The following is a 23713-nucleotide window of genomic DNA, read 5'->3' as shown; positions in this document are numbered from 1 at the left end:
CATCAATGCAGTAGTCTTTCTACTTATTGGTTTGGGCTCTGGGTTGCCCCCAGAGGAATCAAGATGTGGTTGCAGGCGGAAATTATAGTCTCCCGCATTAATGAGAGTGCCTTGTGACTTTGTCACCATTAAATCAAATATTTGCTTGTAAAATGTCCAATCACTACCCGGTGGGGCGTACACGTTTAGCAGGCTCACCGTAATCCCCTCTATCTTCCCTATTATCATTATGAATCTACCTTCCTTATCCTTAAACTCTGCTATGTGTTCATAGTTCACAGAGCGGGATATCAGTATAGCCACCCCTCTCCTATGACCGAACTTATAGGAAGATGAATATACATATTTAAACCCTGATTTGTTCAATTTAGCGTGTTCTATATCATTGAGGTGGGTCTCCTGTAGATATGCTATTTGTACTCTATCTTTTTGTAACTTTGAAAGTACCTTTCCTCTTTTAGTTGGACTAATCAGGCCATTTACATTAAATGAAACTATCCTTGTGTCCTGCATTTAGGTTATACCCAGCGTGAACATCATCACATTGAAAAGCATCCCCCTAGCTGCCCGACAAAGCTGCGAAAAAACAAAAAATATGCACCAGACATGTAAAAACAAAAACATATAAGCTAGAATGAAAAATGCATATCTGGGTTCCAAGGTAGAGGTCTTAGCTACGACCCTACACCAACCCTGAACAAGGTTCAGGGGTAGACCCCCCTCTCTAGAGGGGAAGCCCTTAAAGTTGACAACATAGTTAAGTCTCATGCTTCTTAGTCCGATTTTCTATCTTTTTAAAGTATCGGCTTGGTAAACAATTTTACTGTATTGGAAACATAAACAAACAAACAAAAAGGATCAACATCTACTGTGATTTGACTCACCAATCTCAATTTCAAATCCTAATTTAAGTTACCGCAGGTCGGCCATTCTTTTCTTTGTTTTAATGTACTCCATCTCACCCATCTGTCATTAAGATTCCTCCTCAATGTTCTCTGTAGCTTCGGGTGGTGGTGTGTGTCTTCTGAAAGACTGTAGTTTCTCCTTGTAGCGTGAGGTGCTTGGGCGAGGTACTCGTTTCTCGTTCCCACGTCGGGTGTTCTTCTGCCATGTCAGTAGTCGAATTCTCTCCATTAGCGTCTCCGGGGTTTGGATCACGGTGACGGGGAAGCCTCTTCTCTCCATGTCCTGCGTCGCCTCCATCGCTGTATCATAGGTCTTGGTTCCCTCGTTGTAATCCACTCTTAGGCGGGCGGGGTGGAGGGTTTTGAATTTTATATTCTTATCTTTCAGTACCTTGCGTGCCTCCGTGTATTCTCTGCGCTTTTGTAGGATGCGTGGGGGGTGGTCATTGTCCAGGTTGATGCGATGATCTTTCCACGTGAATCCTTTCTTTTGCCACGCCGTTTGGAGCACCATTTCTTTAGTTTTAAAGCTAAGAAACTTGACCACAATGGACCTAGCTTGCGCGTCTGCCGGTGGTTTGGGGCCCAGTGAGCGATGTGATCTCTGGAGCTGAAGAGGCTCTGTGGCCGGCAGCCCCAAACCTTCTTGTAGTAATTTCTCCACAAATTCGTTCATTGACGTGGCATCGTCTTCCATCTCCTCCGGTACACCGAACACCCGCAAATTTTCGCGTCTGGAACGGCATTGTTGGTCGAGTATGTTAGCGTCGAATTGGGCTAGTAGCTTTAGCATTTCCGACGTGACATCCTCCGTGTTCTGGATCCTTTCCTCCGTCTTAGTGATTCGGTCCTCTGCTTCGTCCATTCTTTTGTTCGTTTTCTGTAGCTCCTCTTTAATATCTTCAAGTTGTTTCTTGTTATCTTGTCTGAACTCCTGTATTTCCTTGAGGATTGTGGCCGCCATGCCTGAATTCACAGGCTGGGCCGCGCCATCTTGGCTGTCGTGACCAGGAGAGCTGCTGCGGCTTTCTCCACCTTCGTCGTATTTGTTCATGTTTCTGTTGGGTTTTCTGTGCGGGGTTTTGTTACCAGGCATTTCCGCCCCTCTCTCGTTGTTTTATTTATACGTTTGACTAACAATTTCGCAGTTTATGGGGCTTTCTGTTGATTTCTTATCGGGAGCGACTTTACTATGCTGCCATCCTGTTGGCGTCACAACCGGAACTCGAGGGGAGACCTTTGTTAATCACTCAGTTTCAGCTTCACCCAGCGGATGGCTGCTCAGCTGGCCATGACAAGCGCTTGAGGGTGAGCTGTTAGGGGTGAAGTAGTCTCGTGTAGCCACACAATTATTCCACAATCTCCAAATGCTAGAGTCCGGAACTACACCTCCCGAAATCCGAGAGAGGAAACTGGCACTTCCGTTCACGAAAATATATTTAAAAATATCTTTACATTTCATTTTTTTATGTGCTTAGATGATTTTGATTTATATTAGGATAAATTTGCACGACTGTAAAGACGAAACGGAAGTGGGGCTTCACATCCACTTTATATTTGAATCATGATCAGAGCTTCCGAGTCCCAGACTGTATGACCGGAAACATTTGAGAATTGTGGGAAGAAGTGGGGGTGAAGCGTCTTGCTCAGGGACACTTCAGACATGGGTGGGCCATGAGGCAAACCGGTGATATTCTGATTACCAGACGGCCTCATACGTAGTTCTATGCTATTCTATTCATGATAATTAATGTGACATCTCTGCCAATATAGGAATGCCTTATTCCCTCACCAGCTCAAACATGAAGATTTACACTTTACATTAGAAATGGCTATTTTAGCTAATTTCTTTTTACAACTTTTCAATTTTTTTGACAATATAATGACATGCCCATTATGTATATACAGTATAGGGACACCAGATTGAAGGCGTTTAAGTAGAGTAAGGTGTGACACAGAGAATAGTAGACTTGGTAATGAAATTAACAGATATGTATTCTAGGAAAGTAGGACAAAGAGGCTCAAAGGGAAACATGATTACTTATCAACCAAGTACCTTGTCTTTATCAGAGCATTGTGTGCTTTGTGTTTTGTCACTGACTGTGTCCAGACATCGTGCCACGATGCACTTCCATGCACAATGATGGTTATCGGTTGTCTGTTTTGTTTTGCTCCTCTCAGATAAATGAGTGGCGTGCTGTCAGAGGCATCCTTTATTCACGATCACCAGCTGTGGAAAAACAAAACATAGTGCCTGTGCTGGATGATGCAATGAGAAACAAAGAGATAGTGTGGAGGCAAATCGTAAACTCTTGTACACTTGAAGGAGATGGGTGTTCAGTGGTTCCTTGCGGACTCCATTATGGGCACCCAGATTTTAAATTGACCCAAGACCAGTGGTGGAAAGTAACTAAGTACATTTACTTAAGTACTGTACTTAAGTACAATTTTGAGGTATTTGTACTTTACTTGAGTATTTCCACTTTCCAATACTTTTACTTCTACTCCACTACATCTTGGATCCAAATATTGTACTTTTACTCCACAACATTTATTTGAAAACTTTAGTTACTAGTTACTTTGCAGATATAAATGATTACATTACAAAACATACATCAACCACTTTAGTCCTATTTTATACCTAGGCTATTTGAAAATAGCCGATCTACAAGCTCACAACGTGTCGCATCGCGATGCGTTGTGAGCTTGTAGATCTGCTATTTCCAAACATTTCAGTACTTTTACTTTTGATACTTTAAGTACATTTTGATACCAATACGTTTGTACTTTTACGCAAGTAAATTTTGAACTACAGACTTTTACTTGTAACAGAGTACTTCTACATTGCAGTATTGATACTTTTACTTATAGTAAAACATTTGAGTATTTTTCCACCACTGCCCTCCATTATTCAGCAATAATATTCAACCATAGTGTCAAAGTTAACAGAAATAAACAATCCTGAATGGCACTTTAAAAGGGTTATTCCAATACAAAAACTCATTTGACGCATGCCATACATTCTCAAAGACCTTTTTCGCAGTAACATAAAATATCTTTCTAAAACATCTAAAGGGAGGATTCCTCTGCTCTACTTGACCAAAGTGCCTCTCATTAGAGTGCACAGAATAGGCCTATTGAATATGTATCTATTGCCTTGAGTTTACTGGAGACATATAAAGCTTTGTCTGAGCCTGTTTCCATGGCACAAACTGTTTGGCTTTTGCAGTCTCATGACTGTCAGATTTAGCTCCAAACATCTGTGACATCCCTGTAATGCAAGTTTAACCACATGATTGACATGAACCCTAGTGTCCCTATTCTGGGCATGTCATGGTGGGCGAATATAGGCAAACATGCGGTGAAAAAAGCTCACAACGCTTTGCAATGCGGCTATTTTCGGCAAGGAGATTTGGTGTGGAGGGGGAAAAGGAGGGGGCCAAGTACAGACCACATGGGGGACCCTGGCCAACAATGAAGTATATTTCTTGTTTTACGCTCATTGAGCGTAAAACAAGAATTCAGAGGTGAGCGGGCTAGCACCAATAGATACTTGGATATATCAAGATAGTTTATGGAATTATAATCAGCTCAATTACAAAGTAAATAGAGTACAGTTTTCAATAGAAACATAATGACAACTTGAGTACTGTCTCCTAAATGTAGCTACAAAGGCTACTCTCTCTAATGTAACTCCTGAATTGTCCTGTTGCACCAAATGTGAGCATAATGTATATTTTGTCTAAGATTATGTCGCTCGCTGAAAAGGCAGGTTACACGACGAAGTGTAAATAGGCTTACTGTGTACTGTATGTACTTGTACGAGCCACTGTTGATTAAGTATTCTTCAAAGTGGAAGGAGTGAGTCTAAGATATAAAATGTCAAGTGCACTACTTATCACACATAAATCAATGACATGCATGTCTCAGACTGTGCATTACAATGTAGTTACTCCATGCTACCTATTAAGTGGTTCTCAAACCTTTTGTGCCCAAGGCACCAAAGGGCAAGGCACACCTGTATTCATATCATAATATCCATTCAATATAGCCTCTATAACACAACACAACATAACAATCTATAATCACTCTTATCACTTTGTAAGCGTTTTTTATTTATTTACTAATGCCAAATAAATATGTTTTAAATACAGGTTATAGAACGTGCCCCTGTATTGGGAAAAATGAGTGCATACAAAGTACTGATATAGTAAATAAAAAGATAATTCATAACTTTTTGTATAGTTGGATAATATGTAGCAATAATAATGTGTGATTGTCACAACATCCCAAGGCACACCTGGACTTCAGCACACCTTTTGGGAACCATCGACCTATTGTAATGCACTATTATGTGACTATTACAAGGCATGAAATACAAGGCAGGCATATTCATTGATGCTATATAATAAAATGATACTATGATGGTATATATAAACAAAATAAAAAATGGTGTACTCTTTTATTCCACACTTGCTTTGGTGATGTACTGTAAATGCAAATATGTTAACCATGCCAATTAAGCACCCCCCACACACACACACACACACACACACACACACACACACACACACACACACACACACACACACACACACTATTGCATACAGTGAAGCACTGCCCCCTGTGAGATTCCTCACTGCCAGCCAGGGTGATTCCTCTGGTAACCCAGGGCTGTCAGTGTTGCCATGTCCGCTTATTATAAGCGACTTTGGGCTGTAAATATTGGTTCGTTTTTGAAAATATTGGTTTAGCTCGTTTTTTTTGGTACTTATTTCTAAAGTGCAGTTGCTTATTTGGGCTTGTTTCCTAATGTTGTTTTTAATTATGTTTGAAACCAGTGGTTCTCAAACATTTTCATGTGAGGGACCCCCAAATTATAATATGTATTAGTCCGCGGACCCCCCATCTGAAAATATTTTGTTCCAGGGACCCCCGTACCAGACTTGAGTATTTAAAATGTTTCAAAAATATTACAAATTAAAAAAATAAATAATCCTAGATTAAAAATAAATAAATAGCAGATCTACAAGCTCACATGCTCACGATGCGACGCGTTGTGAGCTTGTAGATCTGCTATTCTCATCAAAAGGGCTCATGTAGCCACCTCATAGTCGCTTCTTTTGGGTTCTTGTTTTCATACATAAGGTTTGCTTGTTTCTTTCTCAAACCCTGGCAACACTGGGCTGTGTGTGTGTGCTGTAGTGTGTGTAGTGTAGCCTACTAGACTAGACTACCGTATGGTGTGTGTGTTCTGTTGCTGCCGAGAGGGGCGATCCAACTATTTTATCATACATTTGTGGATCATGAAACGGTCGCAATCGGAATGACACCCGATCCACTGTAAAATGGTGAGTTGTCCTTTTTAATAATAATAACAATAACCCGGCAGTTGTTCGTATTAATCCTGCAGTTGTGTAGTGTTGTGTGCGCTTTGAAGTGTGTGTGTGTGTGTGTGTGTGTGTGTGTGTGTGGGCTATGATAATGTTCTGTCTGGGTTCTTGTGTTTTAGGCTACCATATGTAGGTTAACGTGTCTGTCTACCTACTTTCGCGTGTGTGTGTGTGTGTGTAGACCCATAAAGTCGGCTATGGGTGACTGTGTGTTTTTATTATAGAAGTCCTCTGGAAACATGTAGGTTTTTGTAATAAAGTGTTGCGAACAGAACACGCCCTTGCTGCTGAGTGTGTGATGTCTACCTGTATGAAAGAATACCTAAAGACTCGCCCCAAAACACAGTCGCCCCTGTGCAAATCCGGCGACCTCGGAACGATCACCACCTGGTATCCCTAAACGTAACCTCAGTAAACTATGCCTAAACCTAATCTTATTCCTAAACGTAACCTAAGTCAAACCTATGCCTAAACCTAACCTTATTCCTAAACGTAACCTCCAGTAAAACTATGCCTAAACCTATAGCCTTATTTCCTAAATGTAATTTCAGTCAAATCTATGCCTAAACCCAACCTTATTCCTAAACGTAACCTCACTAAAAGTATGCCTAAACCTAAACTTATTCCTAAACGTAACCTCAGTAAAACTATGCCTAAACCTAAACTTATTCCTAAACGTAACCTCAGTAAACTATGCCTAAACCTATTTCAAACCTTATCCTCAGTAAAACAAATACAAGAACCGCTGGGGGCGAGCGGTCGGGGGCGAGTGTGTTTTGGGGCGAGGCTTCTGGTTACCAAAGGATCTGCTCTGCTGGAATGCTTTCAACTGGATGTGAATGGATGACTGCACGCATAGCCTACACACACACACACACACACACACACACACACACACACACACAGAGCTACTGTTTCTTTCAATATGAAGTTGAACATGCCTTAGTGTCTCATAAATCACGATTTTGTTTCGAGATCAGGTTAACATGATTGCATATCATAGGTTAAATTAACTTAAATATAAAAACACACACACACACACAAAGTACTATGGTTGATCCCCCCTCAATGCGGTGCCACTGGTCGCATTCCAGGAACTCGGAATAAAGAAAGATTATAAATGAATAGCTCCCATCGCAGGATTCGGTGTCGCTCGCCGACAGGAACAGATTGTAGATCTGTTTCTTGTCGGCGAGCGCCACCGCTGTACTGTTGGTGTTCAGTTTAGCCTCAGTTTGGAATATAAAAGGGAAAAGTCAACTCTGTTACACACGGTTGACTGGGTTACACTGTAACCAAGGCAAGGAGCGATAACACAACTGGATACATTGTCACTTATTGTCGCATTGTCGCGGGAAGGAAACGCAAACAAATAGAAAACAATACAATAAAATTTAATTAAACATAAACATGCCTTATTGCGTGGGTGGGGAAAACAACCCATGATGCAGAGCCCGAACGAGCGCTGTGTGTTATAGGTTTGGTAAAAAAAATGTTAAGGCTGGAAGTAAAGTCAATGGGAAGGACTGGAGATGAGGGCCGAAACCAGGGAGTTTCCTGTGTGAAGTGAGCCCCGGTGTGGAAGTGCGTGTTGTTGGGTCCACTCCACACACACATAAATACGTACTGCATGCAGAGAGAGTCCAACCCAGCTGTGGAGTACACGCACACCTTGCGTGCGTCTTCCATCACTCCGCTGTGGTCTGTGTGTGCGTCAGTGATGGAAGTACTCACATGGTTTAGGAAAATTATCATTATCAATGTAGAAATACTCTGTTACAAGTGAAAGTCCGGTACTTAAAAGTAAAAGTACAAAAGTATTGGTGTCAAAATATACTTAAGTGCTAATAGTAAAAGTACTCACTATGCAGAATGTCCCATTGAAAGTTTTCAAATGTATAATAATCTTCAAATAGCCAAAGTTTAAATAGGGCTGAAGTGGTTAATTAATTTGAATTTTGAAAACCCAAGTCTTCAAATAATTGTAGTGGAGTTAAAAGTACAATATTTGTCTCTGAGATGTAGTGGAGTAGAAGTAAAAGTATTGAAAATTGCAAATACTCCAGTAATGTAAAAGTACCTCTAAGTACAGTACTTGAGTAAATGTACTCTCTGTGTGTGTGTGTGTGTGTGTGTGTGTGTGTGTGTGTGTGTGACTGTGTGCAAATGAGTTTTCTACAGCAGTGGTTCTCATCATGTGGGGTCCTTGAGCGGGTTCCAGGGGGTCCCCAGCAAAATGAGTTGATATAGCATCAAAATCAGTTAAACCATTTTAACCCAATATGCATTGGCTATTTGAAAATAGCAAACTTGTTGTGATTTATTTTCAAAATTTTTGAAAAATTTGGAATATTTTTTTGAAACATTTTAACAACACAAATCTTGGGGTCCCTGGTTAAAAATCTGAGGAGGGGTCCGCAGCCAAATACATATTCATTTGGGGGTCCTTGATATGAAAAGGTTTTGAGAACCGCTGTGCAACAGCACTGTAAAAACCCTCAGTCAGTGTTAATTTAAAAGCAGCAGCAATCTATAAACTTTTAATGTGCTGCCTCGCCTGCCTGCTGGGATTCGAACCCGGGTCTCCCGCCGCATGATGAGAGACTAATATCAACCGCATAGTCTTGTAGAGCAGTGGTTCTCAACCTTTTCAGGCCACGACCCCCCAAAATAATAAACTGGGGACCCCGCCCCAAAATGATCATATTTGAACAATGTTTGACCAGTTTTTATAGTATAGTTTGTTGATTACTTTTGATGCAGTAATGGTCTTTTTCTTTTCTTTCTTTTTTGAGATCTTAAAAGTCCTTAAATTGTCACTTCACTGTCATTTGGGCACCCCCCCCCAAAATCATGTGGGGATCCCCCCTGGGTGTCCCGAACCACAGGTTGAGAACCACTGTTCTAGAAGCAAATCCCCACTTGACCCGGGGGAGATGCTGTGCTTATGAGCTTCAGGCAGTACTACTTGTCCCCCTGCAGGTGCAGGTCCACCTACACCCACTGCAGATGTGCTAGTTACGTTGTACTAACATACTGGACTCTACCATAGAGTTTGAATTTTTTTCATCAAAATAACTGGACTACAACTTCAATTACATTAAATGTAACCAAATTTTGTACACTCTCAAGAGTTAAGGTGGTTACACACCGGCGAATATGCGAATATACGCAAAATTCGGACTCGTTCCGAATAATTAAAAGACGCTTTTTTCGCTTCCGCGAAACTGGTGTGGAAGCTTGCATTGACTTTATAAGGTTTTAAAAAAAAACGTATTATTCGCATGAAAAAAATCGCCCCGGTGTGTAAGGACCTTTTACGAATGCGTAAATTAACACGGAGGATTACACAGAGTACAATGACACCAGTAAACTCTTCTGAATCCGTGGTGTCACGAAGTTGTCATTATCGGTGACACACTGTCACATTCTGATGGGACTCAGTCAGCTCACATTTGCTGGGCATATTTTCATCAGACCAGTGGTTCAGCTTGTTCCCTAAAACCCAAACACTGCTGGTGGTGAGCGGTCCAATTAGGCACTTATTTAGATAAGTCTAATTGCCGTCTAGATTAATTAGACGCCGAACACCAGGAGGTGATTTACAGTGTTCTACCTCAGTGGTTCTCCAAGTGGGGTCTAGGGACCCTCAGGGTTCCTTTTAGGGGGACCCTTACAGGTCTGTAGCTCTGAGAGTGTACAAATGGAAGGGTCCATTTGGTTCCATTTGGACGCTCACAGAGTTATGGTTGTCCTTGAAATTAAAAAAGTTTGACAACCGCTGTTCTACCTGATAAACAAGAGAAATTCAGCAGTAGGCTCACTAGGCTGGAGTGTAAATTAGAAACAATAATATTTTGGAGCAGATTGTTGCCAGGTCCATTTTAAAGTCAGCATTAATGACTTGGAAGTAACTGTGATGTATGAAGCTTCAGTCAGGTTCCTCTGCATCACCATCAGATGGCTCTAACAGTGGTTTATCATGCTTACAGATGGCAGTCTGCTGTACTGTGGAACCACACTACTGCTAGTGCTAGCTTTATTAAATGTCTAATAAATGAGTTACATAGAAAGATAGGGGGTGGGGGGTGGAGATACTTTGGGGGGAGTACTTGAGGACCACTGATATATATAGAGTATGCTTTAGTTTTAGTATAGAGGATTAATGTCTTTGAAGTGGTTGAATCTTTCTGGACTGAACTGTCAAAACATATTGTAACACCATGCTTCCACACATGTACACTACACACGCCAGGGTACTTGTCAGAGCTCCAGTGTGTGTGTGTGTGTGTGTGTGTGTGTGTGTGTGTGTGTGTGTGTGTGTGTGTGTGTGTGTGTGTGTGTGTGTGTGTGTGTGTGTGTGTGTGTGTGTGTGTGTGTGTGTGTGTGTGTGTGTGTGTGTGTGTGTGTGTGTGTGTGTGTGTGTGTGAGAGAGAGATGATAGCCGTGCAAAGTGGTGACAGCAAGTGCTTCTACCTGTCCCTGAATTATGCAGCACCTTCATTCATTTCCATATAATCTTTTATGTTTTCTTGGATGTGTCTAAATGCGTGGGTGTTGTGCAACTCTGTCTTCTCCTCCTCTCGTTAACTTGTGCCCCAGCAAAGTGTTTATGTTTTGTTTGTCTGCCACAAAAAAGATAATTTTTGAAACATGATGAACAAACAGTGCTGTCAACGTGCTCTCTGATGTCACATGAAAGTCTTTGAATGAAATGATGCAGCCCTGTTGTTGTAGTTTTGTGGTTCTCCACTTTGCTCCCTTCGACCGAGACAAAGATTTCTTGCTTTTAATTATTCTATATGTTGGATAAGTTAATTGCATTCACCTGGCGTCTTGGGTCTTAATTAGTCCCTGATTAGACAGCTAGAATGACAACCGGCTGAGATCTGGGTCCTCACAGCTGACATTGACAACCAATAGTTGTAGTGGGAGAAGTTTATTTTCTTGAAGTGGAGACCGCGGACCCCCAGGGTACCTTGAGGGGGTTCAAATGGACCCTTACAGATATGTAACTCTGAGAGTTATGGCGGTCTTTGAAATTGAAGGTTCCCCTTGCATGGTTTCATCCATCGTCGGTGTGTGTAAATGTATGCACATTGTAAAGCACTTTGGATAAAGATGCTTACAGGTCTACAGGTGTAAAGAAGTGGGTGCGCGCTCCATCATTTTGTAGTTTCTGTGAGAAGAGGGAGAATAGAGGTAGAGTGAGAGCGGGGGAGAAAAGAAAAGGAAAAAAAACGCATTATAGAAACCGGTCAAATAATCAAAAACGATATATCATAATGGTATACTACACAGATATGGTATGTAGTAGCAGCTATGTAGGCTACATGATGTTTAGAACATTAGCATCATCAGCATAGATCAGGTGCAGGACAAACAGAAGAATGATAGAGTCAGTCCACACACTGTGTTGTTTGCTCCCACTGTTTATTGCATCAATGTTTTGATCCCCAAAGGGTCTTCATCAGCACAAATTAGGAAGTGGTACACTCATATCGTCGCTGACGCTGTCAGGTGGAAACCTTGTATGTCCCTGTTACTTTTCAGGAAATGGGCCTTACAACCCACACAGTAAAATCTGGTTTTTACCCATCATTTCCCTCTATACCAGCAGTTATCAGCCACATTACATTACATTACAGTCATTTAGCAGACGCTTTTATCCAAAGCGACTTACAATAAGTGTATTCAACATAGGTAGGGAACGAAAACTACTAATCACCAGAAGTCTTTAGTGCATTTTCACCCATGGAGTAGTGTGGTGGTGGTGTTTACCTGCAGAAACACACTGCCCTCTCACTGAGGGCAATTTCCTGTCTACCAAAACATCCCTGTCTACCAAAACAAACAGTGAAAACACCAACATACTGTGCAGTGAGAAGGCAATGTTTTTCTGCAGGTAAACACCACCACATTACTCTAGTGGCTGATGGCTGCTGGTATGGAGGGAAATGATGGGTTAAAACATTTATTGTTTTGTTATCTTAACACAGGGCAAAGTTACATACCATGCCTTTAACTCAAAAAGTGTAAACACATGCTCACACTTTCAGAGTTTAAATTAACAATGCTTAATGAACCTTTTTTAAAAGGTGATCATCATGAGACCAGAGTATTAATTCACAATTATTAGCCTGTGTTTTTCAGCCATTACCATACCATTTAGAGTCAATTCCTGTCTGTCTGTCTGTCTGTCTGTCTGTCTGTCTGTCTGTCCACGTCCAATTTAGTATTTATCTGTAAGATGTCAATAGCTTAAAACGACAATTGAAAACAGGCTTTTTGAGGTAAGCCTCTCAACCTCCCAGTTGGGGGGGAAACACACCACATGGTCAAAATGCTTTTCATCTGGTAGTTCGTGATTTTGACATTACAAAAACAAAACAAGGGACTGTATCTATCTGCTTCTCACAGGCGCTCATATTAGAATGAACCTGATTAATATGCCCATCTGTCTGTATGCCTGTCTGCATGTCTGCTTGTCTGTCTGTCTCTCACTCTGCCCGCTTGTCCGGCCCGTCTTTGTGCTTCCATGTGTCGTGCGTGTCTTGGGGTTAAGGACGTGACACTGTGGAATGCTAATGGAATTCTGTGGAATTAAATGGCCCTCTCCATGTGCTCCTTCGAGTCAGTGTCAGTGTGAGCACGTGAATGGGCCAGGCTAAGAGGCTGCAGTGTACATAAAGCACCGTTAACCACTTAAGCCTCAGTTATGCTCCCGCAAAGTTCGGAAGGGGGGAGACGGACGGTGGGTGGGGTAGTTCAACATCCGACATAAGCTCGAGACCTAAGAGAGAAATTACTCTCCCCAGGTCCGGTGGGATAGTGAAAATATCCTTTTGTGTGAACATCTTTGATTTTTTTATTTATATTTTGAAATAATATTTTTGTAGGAAACTGAAAAAGGGCGTATTTTACTGTACTCGCAACCCACAAAAATGGGTCACGACCCAGTGTTTGGGAACCCCTGGTTTAAGGCTTTCATGTTACCTCGTGTTCTGAACATGCCTGGTGATGGCGTCCGTCATCAATCATTGAGCTTACAGTACCTTCTCCCTGACTCAGTCTGCCCCCCCCCCCACACACACACAGTGTTAGATTTAACCCTGACAGTGTAAAAGTGTACAGGTGGTGACAGAACTAGACAGTAGGTGTGAGGTCTTCTGGGTCAGAATGTGTGTGCAGGTGACAATGACACAGACCGAGACCTGTGTGTGGAGAAACACACACACACACACACACACACACACACACACACACACACACACACACACACACACACACACACACACACACACACACACACACACACACACACACACACACACACACACACACACACAGACAGAGCTAACAAGACAGAACAGTCAAATGGAAATTAATGTTTTTTTTGTTGTTGCTTGTTCATAGTGGAAGACCAAAAGATCTTAAAAATTCAGTTCCACTGTGCCCGCAATCAAGCATCATTTTAATTGGAATTAACGGGAACAGCAGATTGAATCAGAGTCCTTGGTGTTGTTTTGCGTACTGTCAGGAGAGATGCGTTACGAAAGTTCAAAGGGAAAGGGAAAAATGAAAGCCTACGTCAGGTCAAATTCCAGAGCCTGTAATGACTAATTTTACTAATTAGCTTCAGTTTGAGAGTTCCCCCAGCTGGGTGCTTATTCATTTACTGCTCGCGAGGGTTTGTCAGAGCGCTCGTCCATCAAGTAAATAAAGGTCATGTACACCATTAAGCACGAACGCTGATGAGCTCCTAATAGCTCCTTTGTTTCGTTCATTCGCTGGGAGGGAGGGTCTCGTTTGGATCCCAGCAGCTGCAGAGTTTGCAGCTGTAAATTCGGCTCAGCAGACGTTTGGTGCAGACTGTATGTCTGTCGTTGTCGTTGTCTGCGGGAGAGTACTTCTCCATCCTCTCCTCACGGACGTACTCTACACCAGTGATTCTCGACCTGTGGGCCGGGGCCCACTGGTGGGCCATGAGGATATAGCTAGAGGGCCTCCAAATAATTGGCTAAAACACTAAGATTTTAATGATTGATGAAAAGAAATTATGTCAATTTATTTTCCCTTTAAAATCTTGAAAATTTTGTTTTCCTTGTGATACCGATAAATAGGAACTTAACCCTTTAAGACCTGAGGCCGATTAAAAAAAAAATCTAAATCCAGTTTTCTTAAATTAATGTAAAAAATATTTTTTCGCGGTTTTTCAAAAATAGCAGATCTACAAGCTCATATTGTGCCGCGCTATGAGCTTGTATATCTGCTATTTTTGAATAGCTAAAGAATTCTAAAATGACACAGATGCGTTCCAGGTCTTAATGGGTTAAAGTATACTACGTTATTTCCCTTGAGCCAATCCGGAACACAATTAATTGATTGATCATAACATGCCCTGAAAATGCATGCGGCCCTCCCATCTGACCACTCAATGCCGCGATGCCATCAGATACGGCAAACACTTTTTCGATTTTCAAGTGGGCCCTGATCAAAAAAAGGTTGAGAACCACTGCACTACACTACTGGATCGGTTTCAGGAGTGTCAGGCCAGTGGTTTGACTCCATTTGTGCACTCTCTCTGAGTTATGGAGATCTGCAGCCTAATGCATAGTTGCATACCAAACTGTGGGTCTTCCTTGAAATCATAAACGTCTGAGAACCACTATGTATTATTGCTATCCGGGAAACCGTGGCTTTGAGGCTGTGTTCTTGTACTGTTTACTGTTTGTTTGTAATAATGAGGATCAGAGTAACTAAGCTAAATGCTGCTGCTGCTCTCTCCAGTCACTCTAGATAAGAGCATCGGCTCAATGCCAGGAATGTACTGGGAAAAAGTCATCTTGATGCTGAGCGCTCTCATTGGACGTGACATGAATGGCATCTACAGTCAATCCTGTCTGAATGATGGCGGTGTGAGATGCCACCATGGTGGCTGAGGGGTACGGATGGCTCGATGCCTGCCTGCGTCTCTGTGCTCAAAGATGAGTTTTGCAGTATGTCAACGTTGGTTGTTTACGTCCCCTGCTTGGCCCTCTGGATGCGTAAATCTGCTGAGCATGGCGCTCAGATTGCCACACGTGTTTGTGTGTGCAGATGTGCACTCGTCTGCCTGAGTGCACAATTCTGTTTCTCTGAGTACATATTTATTTTTGTTTCAGTGTCTCTGTGTGTGTGTGTGTGTGTGTGTGTGTGTGCAATTCTATTTCTCTGGGAACACAGTGTGTGTTTGTGTGTGTTTTGTGTGTGGACATTGCCGTCGTCAAAGCCCTGCCACTAACATGGCTAAAAACTGAACTCGCATGTTGATCTGTACTTGAAGTTTAGTAAGTCTTCTGTGGATCCCTGTGGAGATTGGAGAAGTACACTACAGGGTTGAGGAGACACTTTATACTACATAATTACCTCACCTTTTCTACTAATATGTAAAACAAAACAAAACAAACTTCTGTTACAGAAAAACCCAAAACAAAATGTCCTTCCGTTGCTCTTCTGTTGCTGGTATTAGCAGGTGTAGTGACACTCCCACACAACAGAAAAGCACTGCTGGTTACTGGGAGGATTCCCTCCCCACTACTAGCTTTGTGGATTTCAGTTTCACTTCTGGAAAACATAGAAGTGCATCCATTCCGCCATTAGCTGTAACATAACACACTGGCATAACTTTACCCCATGAACTCTAGCGTCCCTATTCTGGGACGAACAGAAAATTGCAGATCCACAAGCCCACAATGCGTCACAACGTGCCACGTTGTACGCTTGTAGATCAGCTATTTTGACCGGTATGGTCACTTTAGTATCATTAATCCATCATTCAGCATCCTCCCTATACCTCCCCACCGCTCTGCTTTCAAAAGGATTAACGCAGCGGATGGAAATCCCCTCTGTGACGGATGACAGAACTGCCCACTGGCCAGGAACCCAAAACAAAACAATGGCACCATACAGCGGTACCAAGACCACACAACTTCCGTCCAAGGTCTAGATTTCCAAGTTCCCATTAGCCACGGAACTCACGTTTAGTTTTCAGTTCTGATAATTGAATATTGTCGCTGTTGGGTGGAAACCTTGTAAACGTGCAGAAAGAGTTGAGGGGGTGGATCATGCCCTGAAGGTACGGGGGTGACGTGCGCTTGGCTGCCCTGTAGGCTATCACCAGTGTTTTGTACATGGTGCAGGCAGCAACACAGGCTGACGTTGCCCCAGGCTGATGTTTTTGCCCTGTGGCAGGGTCGAGGGAGGACCTGGTGGCAACGCTTGAAAGCAGTGGATGCCCGCACGCACTGAGAACGTGACCAAAGTTTAATATGATTTCTATGTGACATTTTGGATTTGAGAAATGTGAGTGGATTTTTACTACACATTATCACTCCCTCAGGTCATAATATGGTGACTTATTTTTTGTTGTGGTATTGTGCTGGTTTAACTGTCACTGGGATGGTTTGACCTAGTTTTGGTTGACCATTGGGCTGCCTTAATTGTCACACAGACCTGGCAACCCTGGTGAGACGTCCTCAAATGCTGAAATGCAGTAATAAAATTCTCACGGTAGTCTGTCTCTTACTTGGAATGATATATGGTTATGGTTAGCAGCAGCACTGTTTTAGAGGTAATGTAGTCACTTAATTGGTTCACTAGCCTCTTTGAAGGGATTCTAAATTTGGATTTGACACGGCAGTTTCCCACACATCCAGCTCTTCTAATGTTTTAGAGGCATTAGGAAGATGACTAGCACATGAATCATAGCCGTGGCGTGTACACAGTCAGTGCATGTACTTTTCACCTGATTCTTCTGTGTCTCACACTCACCTGACTCCTTTTTGTCTCACACACACAGTGCGGTGTCGAACGACGGCAGCACACAGGTGGGCGAGACGCAACCGACGAGAACCGGTCGAGGGAGCGGACGTTTTTATGTCGCCGCACGCGCAGGTGATTCAGACGGTTGAAATTATTTGCGGAATGAACGTTATCGTCCCGACAGGGCCAGAGTATGAAACCTTCAAAGCGACCTGCCGAAGTGACATTACTCACGCAACGGCGCGCATGTTCACACACACACACACACACACACACACACACACACACACACACACACACACACACACACACACACACACACACACACACACACACACACACACACACACACACACACACACACACACACACACACACATACACCAGATTTGGGTCACAAAGCATGTTTTGTACCCCACAGTATTTTTGGATCCAGTGTTAGCCAGTCATACGTGTGTTTTTTTCCCCCGTTCCGAGCTGCCAGATAAAGATGGTGTGTCCCTCGGCACCGCAGCCCTGCTGTGAGTGAGTATTTCTCCTGAAGCAAAGTGTTCAGAAGACCCAGGCTTCATAAAAACAGCAGCAGAGACCCCACAGGGATGACCTACGGGTGGGGGAGGCAGAGTTTGTTCCATTTCCTATCCCCCTTTTATGGCGACTGCGGCAGTAAATCAGCACGTTTTAGTACTGTAGCGTTCGCAGGTTTCATGTGAGAGTTCAAGGACAGTAACGTCACCGCTTTGAAACATGTCGGGACACACAGGAAGTCAAGAGAGAGGCGCGCAGGCAAGGCGATCATACTGTAGGCCTCTTGGTAATTGGTAGATGTTTGAGAAAGTAGGTCCGTGCTGGGGATTACTCAAAGTTTACACAACATTTTGACCTGGATAGGTCTTCCTCATGTACATAACCTGACCTTAAATCATTGTTTCTCTCTCTTTTTTTCTCTCTCTTTTTCTCTCTCTCCCTCTCTGGGAGAGTTTTGAGGTGCAGGAGTGTCGCTCGCTGCCCTACTTTTGAATAGCTGCCATTTTCTCATTGCCCAGGTCCAATTAGAAAGGTGGCTGGCTGAGCATAATACTATATGTTCTTTTTTTAACATGTAGCTCATGTCAGCTCCTATTTGGGTCAGTTGTCAGGCTCAAAGTACATAATACTGTACTGTAGTGTATGCGGGAGTGCACTATCTGTGCAGAGTTGTGCTTTGGGTCTTATGGTTAAGTTTGAACTGGGCCATGTTGAGATTATTTTTCATTAACATAGAGCAATGCATCCACAAAGAAACCTCTTGTTTGCTTGCACAGGAAAAACGGAATAGCATAAGGTTTGATATGAATGAAATAATACAATAATAAAACATATATGATCATATCCAAGAATGTGTGGTGAGGTCCACAAATGCTGTGCAACAACAGCAAAACAACAATGAGATTGTTAAAAACTAAGAAGAAGCCTCTTGAAGCCTCCATATCCAGATCCAGATATCATTTTATTGGCCTTGCCTGTAGCAGCTGGCAAAGACTGACAGTGTACTGTATATGTTACTGTTTGACTCACCTCTCTCTCTCTCTCTCCTTTCTCTCCTCTCTCTCTCTTTTTCCTTCCATTTGTGTTGAGACACTTGTTGATAATATTGTAGCATCCTGGGCTGTTAGTGGCTGAGGAAAGGGGTTCCTCCCAGCATCTGTGTGCATTACTGTTTTATTGTTGTCTTATTGTGATAGTGGTGGTTCTCAAAGTAGGGTCTATGCGAAAACAGCCGATCTACAAGCTCACAATGCGTTGCAATGTAAGGTGTTGTGAGCTTGTAGATCTGATATTTTCCAAAGAAATGTGAAAAATCTTGGAACAATTGTCAAAAACTTTAACAACATAAATCTTGTCTTTTGGGGGTGGGTCCCTGGCACAACATCTTTTCGGATGGGGGTCCGCGTCAAAATGCATGTAATTTTGGAATCCTTAACATATAAATGTTTGAGAGCCACTGGTCTGTGACGCTTGTAGATTTTCGGCCTGTATAGTACATTGTTCATTTTGATTTTTGGTACCGGTCTGTGTCAGTCCCTTCTTTGTATATTTCAGTAATAGGCTTAATCGTCTACTAAAATGTCCTTATCGTGCGTGACAGCCCTGCTCTCCCTGCCATTCCATTCATTCTTCGTCATAAAGAGACCAACTGCAAACCATCTTCTCCCATTTACTCAAATCAAGGGCACCCAATTAAGGGTCCTTATCGTCCTATGTCTCCTTTTAAAGTAGACGCTAAAAAACCTTCCACCTGCTGGGGGGACTACATATGGAATTAGTTCCAGGATGGGTGGAGGCCTTTACGGAGCCTTTGATATCACAATCCACTTGATGCTTGAGTTGACTTTGAATCTGCAGACGCAGCCCTCAGCACTTTAGATTTTTTTTTCCTTTTTTCCCCCCCACTGCACATTGATCCTCTTGGGAAAAGAATGCAGCTCTGTTTGAGGCAGTGCCTGGAAATGACTTCATGCAGGTCCACCGAGACCTCCTGGAGAAACACGTCGTAGAGAGATGAACGAATATATTGACTGCGCCGGTAATTAATGCAATCGCAGTTGCTTGCTGCGGGGCGCGATGCATGAAAGCGTTCGCCAAATGGCATATATTATATATATATATATTATATTAGACAAAGGGAAGAGTGGCTTCCGTGAGCCATCGGGAAAAGTGAGAATGTTTGAAGAGATCAGTGATGCAGAAACAACAAACTGTATGGTTGGATAGTTTATTGTTGCAATGCTTATTGTACTGTAAATCTAGTATAGTCTTTCCAAGTGTGCAGGTGTACTCGTATACTAATTAGATTTGCAATAGCTTATAGAAAGCACGACTCTGCTATTATTTGACTATTTTCTTTTTTCAGTAAAAGATCTTCAAAAATAGACAATGCGTCACGTTAAGATGCGTTGTGAGCTTGCAGATCTTAATTTCATACATTTGCTATTTATGAGAACATTAATGAAATCTAAGTCTTCAAATTGTTTAGAATTTATTTTGCGATTTTTGACATAATGTAGGTAAAATAAACACATCGGTAATCATCGGTGAGCTAGGACTCTCCAAAATCGGTGGGTCGGCATTGGACCCTCTCGTTATAACCTAGAGCTTCTTTTATTATGTTGTTTTGTTTTCTGTGGAAGCTTTTGTGGTTTGCTGTCATTTGTTGATGGCTGCTGTGTGTGTGTGTGTGGAGATGTTTCACCTGTAGCAGTTTATGGCTGGGCGGTGATGCCAGCAGATAGGAATGCTGCACCAGGGCCAAACGGCTCAGCAGTGCCTGATTTGTACTTGGTCGCATGCTGGTGTTGTGCGGCGAAAATAGCCGATTTACAAGCTCACAGCGCGTCGCGGATGCGAAGCGTTGTGAGCTTGTACATTGGCTATTTCTGGTGCGCGGCACCGGCGCGCAACTAAGTATAATTCCGGCTTAAGGCACACTGTTGTGCACAAACCTCTGCCAGCCCCCCTGGCCCCCTTCACATCGGGGAGGAGAGGGGAGGTGATTTGATGGCTCCCGGCAGATAATACTAGACTAGATCTGAAAGGGGGAGGTGAAGGAGTGAAATGAGGTAAGGTTGGGACTTAGGAGAGAACCTGGAGGATGCCTTTATGTAGACCTCCAATCAGAATCGCTGACATAAACCATCCAATCAGAATTGTTAAGACATGCAAACTATTATGCTTTAGACTAGAGTTCTGACTTGAATAGACATCATATCAGCCTCCAGCCATCCACTGTCGATAATCTGTACATATAATTTATGATTTTATACCCATTCATAGGCGATATATGTAACGGATGTTCATATAATTACTATGATAGATTGTACATTTGACTTATGCTGCTTATATTTGTTATAGAATATACATTATCTTAACTCGGTCAGATAAAGTGCAGATGCTATTTGTTTTTAAATTTTTAATCTTATTTGTATGTCAACTCTTACCGGTACCTATCCTGTGCTTCATTCTTTACAAGGCAACAACTGTGGGCTGCCTTGAGTAAATCATACCTTATTAGGTTTATCAATACATCTTAACAATTTATACCCCAGTTAGCCTACATGTCATTTCAGTTCAGCTAGTTTGAAGTAATTGTTTGGAACAGCTCTGTGAAATTCAGATTTTATTTTGCCCGTAGCTACATACTCAGAAATGTTATTCTGAACGGTTGCTTGTAAAAGGAATCTTATCTTCTCTGACATCTTACCACAAAGCTCTCCAATGTCAGATGAAAATTGTTTGCTGCGTGTCAGAGATTTTAACTGAATAGCAGTTGTCAGCCAATTTTCTGTCTTTTCTTTTTTTATATATCGGAAGCACTCAACTGTAACTGTGCTTGAAAAGCATAGAATAGCTGCAGGTTCTTGCTGTCAGAAGAATATTTGTTATTTTTGGTGAAAGATTTGGTGTGTGGGGGGGGGTGCACGATCCTGGTCAATTAAGTATTAGTTCACTAAAAGTAAAGAGGGTTAAATCGTGATTAGCATTCCTACACGTCTCTATTACCTGTTATCAATTAATTTGTAACATTCGTACAGTCCATTGATAGGACTCAAATGCATAAAAGTTGACATGATTCGTACAGTCCATTGATAGGAGTCAAATGCATAAAAGTTGACATGATTCGTACAGTCCATTGATAGGAGTCAAATGCATAAAAGTTGACATGATTCGTACAGTCCATTGATAGGAGTCAAATGCATAAAAGTTGACATGATTCGTACAGTCCATTGATAGGAGTCAAATGCATAAAAGTTGACATAACTATCATCTTCGCTAGATATTTAGGTTGGGTTCAGTGATGTTTGAGTGGGAGGTGATTGCACACCTTGCCAGCCATGTATTTTGAACTTAGCCCCACTTCTTCCACACATTGATTTGCTGCAGGGCACTGACTGTTGTGTGCTTGCTTGTTGTGTCAGATAACCCTGTTAAACTTTTGATTCCGCATCAGGAATCCACCTCATTTTGGAGTTGGCCGCGCTCTTCGCTGTGTACCAGTGGAAACGTGGGCAACTTTCCCAGACGATTCCTACCCCTTGGATTCAATTTCTCTCTCTCCTCTCTTGTCTCTCTCATTCAAGGTTGACGTTTCCTAGCACGGAGCCCCCAGGGTTGCTTCCAAGATTGACCCCCGACAGCCCGCCGCCTGCGTCAATCTCCTGAACGAGCCGATCAATCGCCTCTTGCCCGATAAGACCGCCCACAAGGTCCCGCTGTGCCTGCCGGCGGTCAAGCCTAGCAACCTCTCTGTAGCCCCAGGCCAGTTGCCCGGGCACGGGCACCACGCCATGGACACGGAGTCCACCTACTCGGGGTATTCCTACTACTCCGGACGCTCCCGGGGGTCTCACCGGCACGGGTAAGGGCCAAGTCACACCTCGTTGTACGACCGTGTCCCTCGGTCGAAAGTAACCGATCAAAACCGGTTACAGTCACATCAATTTTTTTTACGCCATTCTTTTCCCCTGTCCTCCTTTCTTCTTCATTTACATCTCCCCATCTTCCTCACTCAGTCCTCCTGTGTGTGTGCGTGTGTGTGTGTGTGTGTGTGTGTGTGTGTGTGTGTGTGTGTGTGTGTGTGTGTGTGTGTGTGTGTGTGTGTGTGTGTGTGTGTGTGTGTGTGTGTGTGTGTGTGTGTGTGTGTGTGTGTGTGTGTGTGTGTGTGTGTGTGTGTGACTGTTGATTTTCACAGATGGTTTTGTTTTAGTCATAGCCTTTTGAATAAAATTCTGTTGGTTTTAGTCACCTGAAATGTTTGACTTTAGTCTAGTTTTAGTCGACTCAATCTACAGCTGATTTAATCAACAAAAAAATATTTTCGGCGGGCCGTGATGGCGTCATAATGATTTTCACTTCGCTGCATGCCGAAAATAGCCGATCTACAAGCTCACACGCGTCGCAGCATTGTGAGTGTTGTGAGCCCATGATGACTTGTCTTACTTAGTTCTACTGGATCCCTCCTGCGCTAGTCCCTCACTAACATTTTAGTTTAATTTGTATTTGTTGACGAAATTGTCAGTATATTTAGTCTTAGTTTTAGTCATCATAGCTTAGTTTTTATTTTGTTTTTATTTTGTTTTCGTCAGTGAAAAAAGGTTGTCGCCAGAAATTTGTCGTCATAGTTTTAGTCGACGAAATCAACACTGGTGTGTGTGTGTGTGTCTGTGTGGAGTCCTGTGGTCCACCGGGGGCCCATTAGTCTGTCATTGGTGAAATAGCTGTAGTTGACGGCTCTCAGGAAGGCAGTGGGGCCGGACAGACAGGTGCTTGAAGGGGCCCGACTGAGTGATGCCTCAGCGGATGCGTGGAGGGCCAGAGAGATGATAGGGAGAGGAGAGGACATGAGAAGAGGCTCCTGTTCCAAAACAGTCCGTCCCTTGTACATATAACCATTCGCTATAGATCTCTCTCATTCTCCCCATAACTCTCACTGGCGTCCCCCCAGACCCCCCACCCCACTGGCACCTGTTGCGGTCGAGGGGGGGACTCCGGCTCGCCCTGCCTTCGGTCTGCATGGAGAGACATGCGGGCCATGTTGAGAACATGTCCAACCTCCTGCACCTGGTGGACAGTAAC

General features: G+C 42.9%; 1 protein-coding gene across 3 annotated transcripts in view; it reads left to right on the top strand.

Annotated features, from left to right (window-relative positions):
* Positions 1-6120: 6120 nt before the first annotated feature.
* Positions 6121-23713, top strand: part of LOC308080299 (vang-like protein 1) — an 84993-nt gene continuing 67400 nt past the window's right edge. For 2 of the 3 annotated variants that reach the window (XM_080422097.1, XM_080422095.1), the window contains exons 1-2: positions 6121-6256; positions 22219-22496. In XM_080422097.1, the coding sequence (XP_080278223.1) occupies positions 22426-22496 (71 nt within the window). In that variant the 5' untranslated portion in view covers positions 6121-6256; positions 22219-22425. Of the gene's footprint in view, positions 6257-17138; positions 17234-22218; positions 22497-23713 lie in introns of all 3 variants that reach the window. The other variant, XM_080422096.1, reaches the window with a different exon arrangement.

This window comes from Gymnoscopelus braueri, assembly GCF_963280865.1.
Source record: "Gymnoscopelus braueri genome assembly, chromosome: 24".
NCBI classification, from domain to species: Eukaryota; Metazoa; Chordata; class Actinopteri; order Myctophiformes; family Myctophidae; genus Gymnoscopelus; species Gymnoscopelus braueri.
Note: the sequence above shows the minus strand (reverse complement) of the source record. Positions and strands in the feature narration are given on the sequence as shown.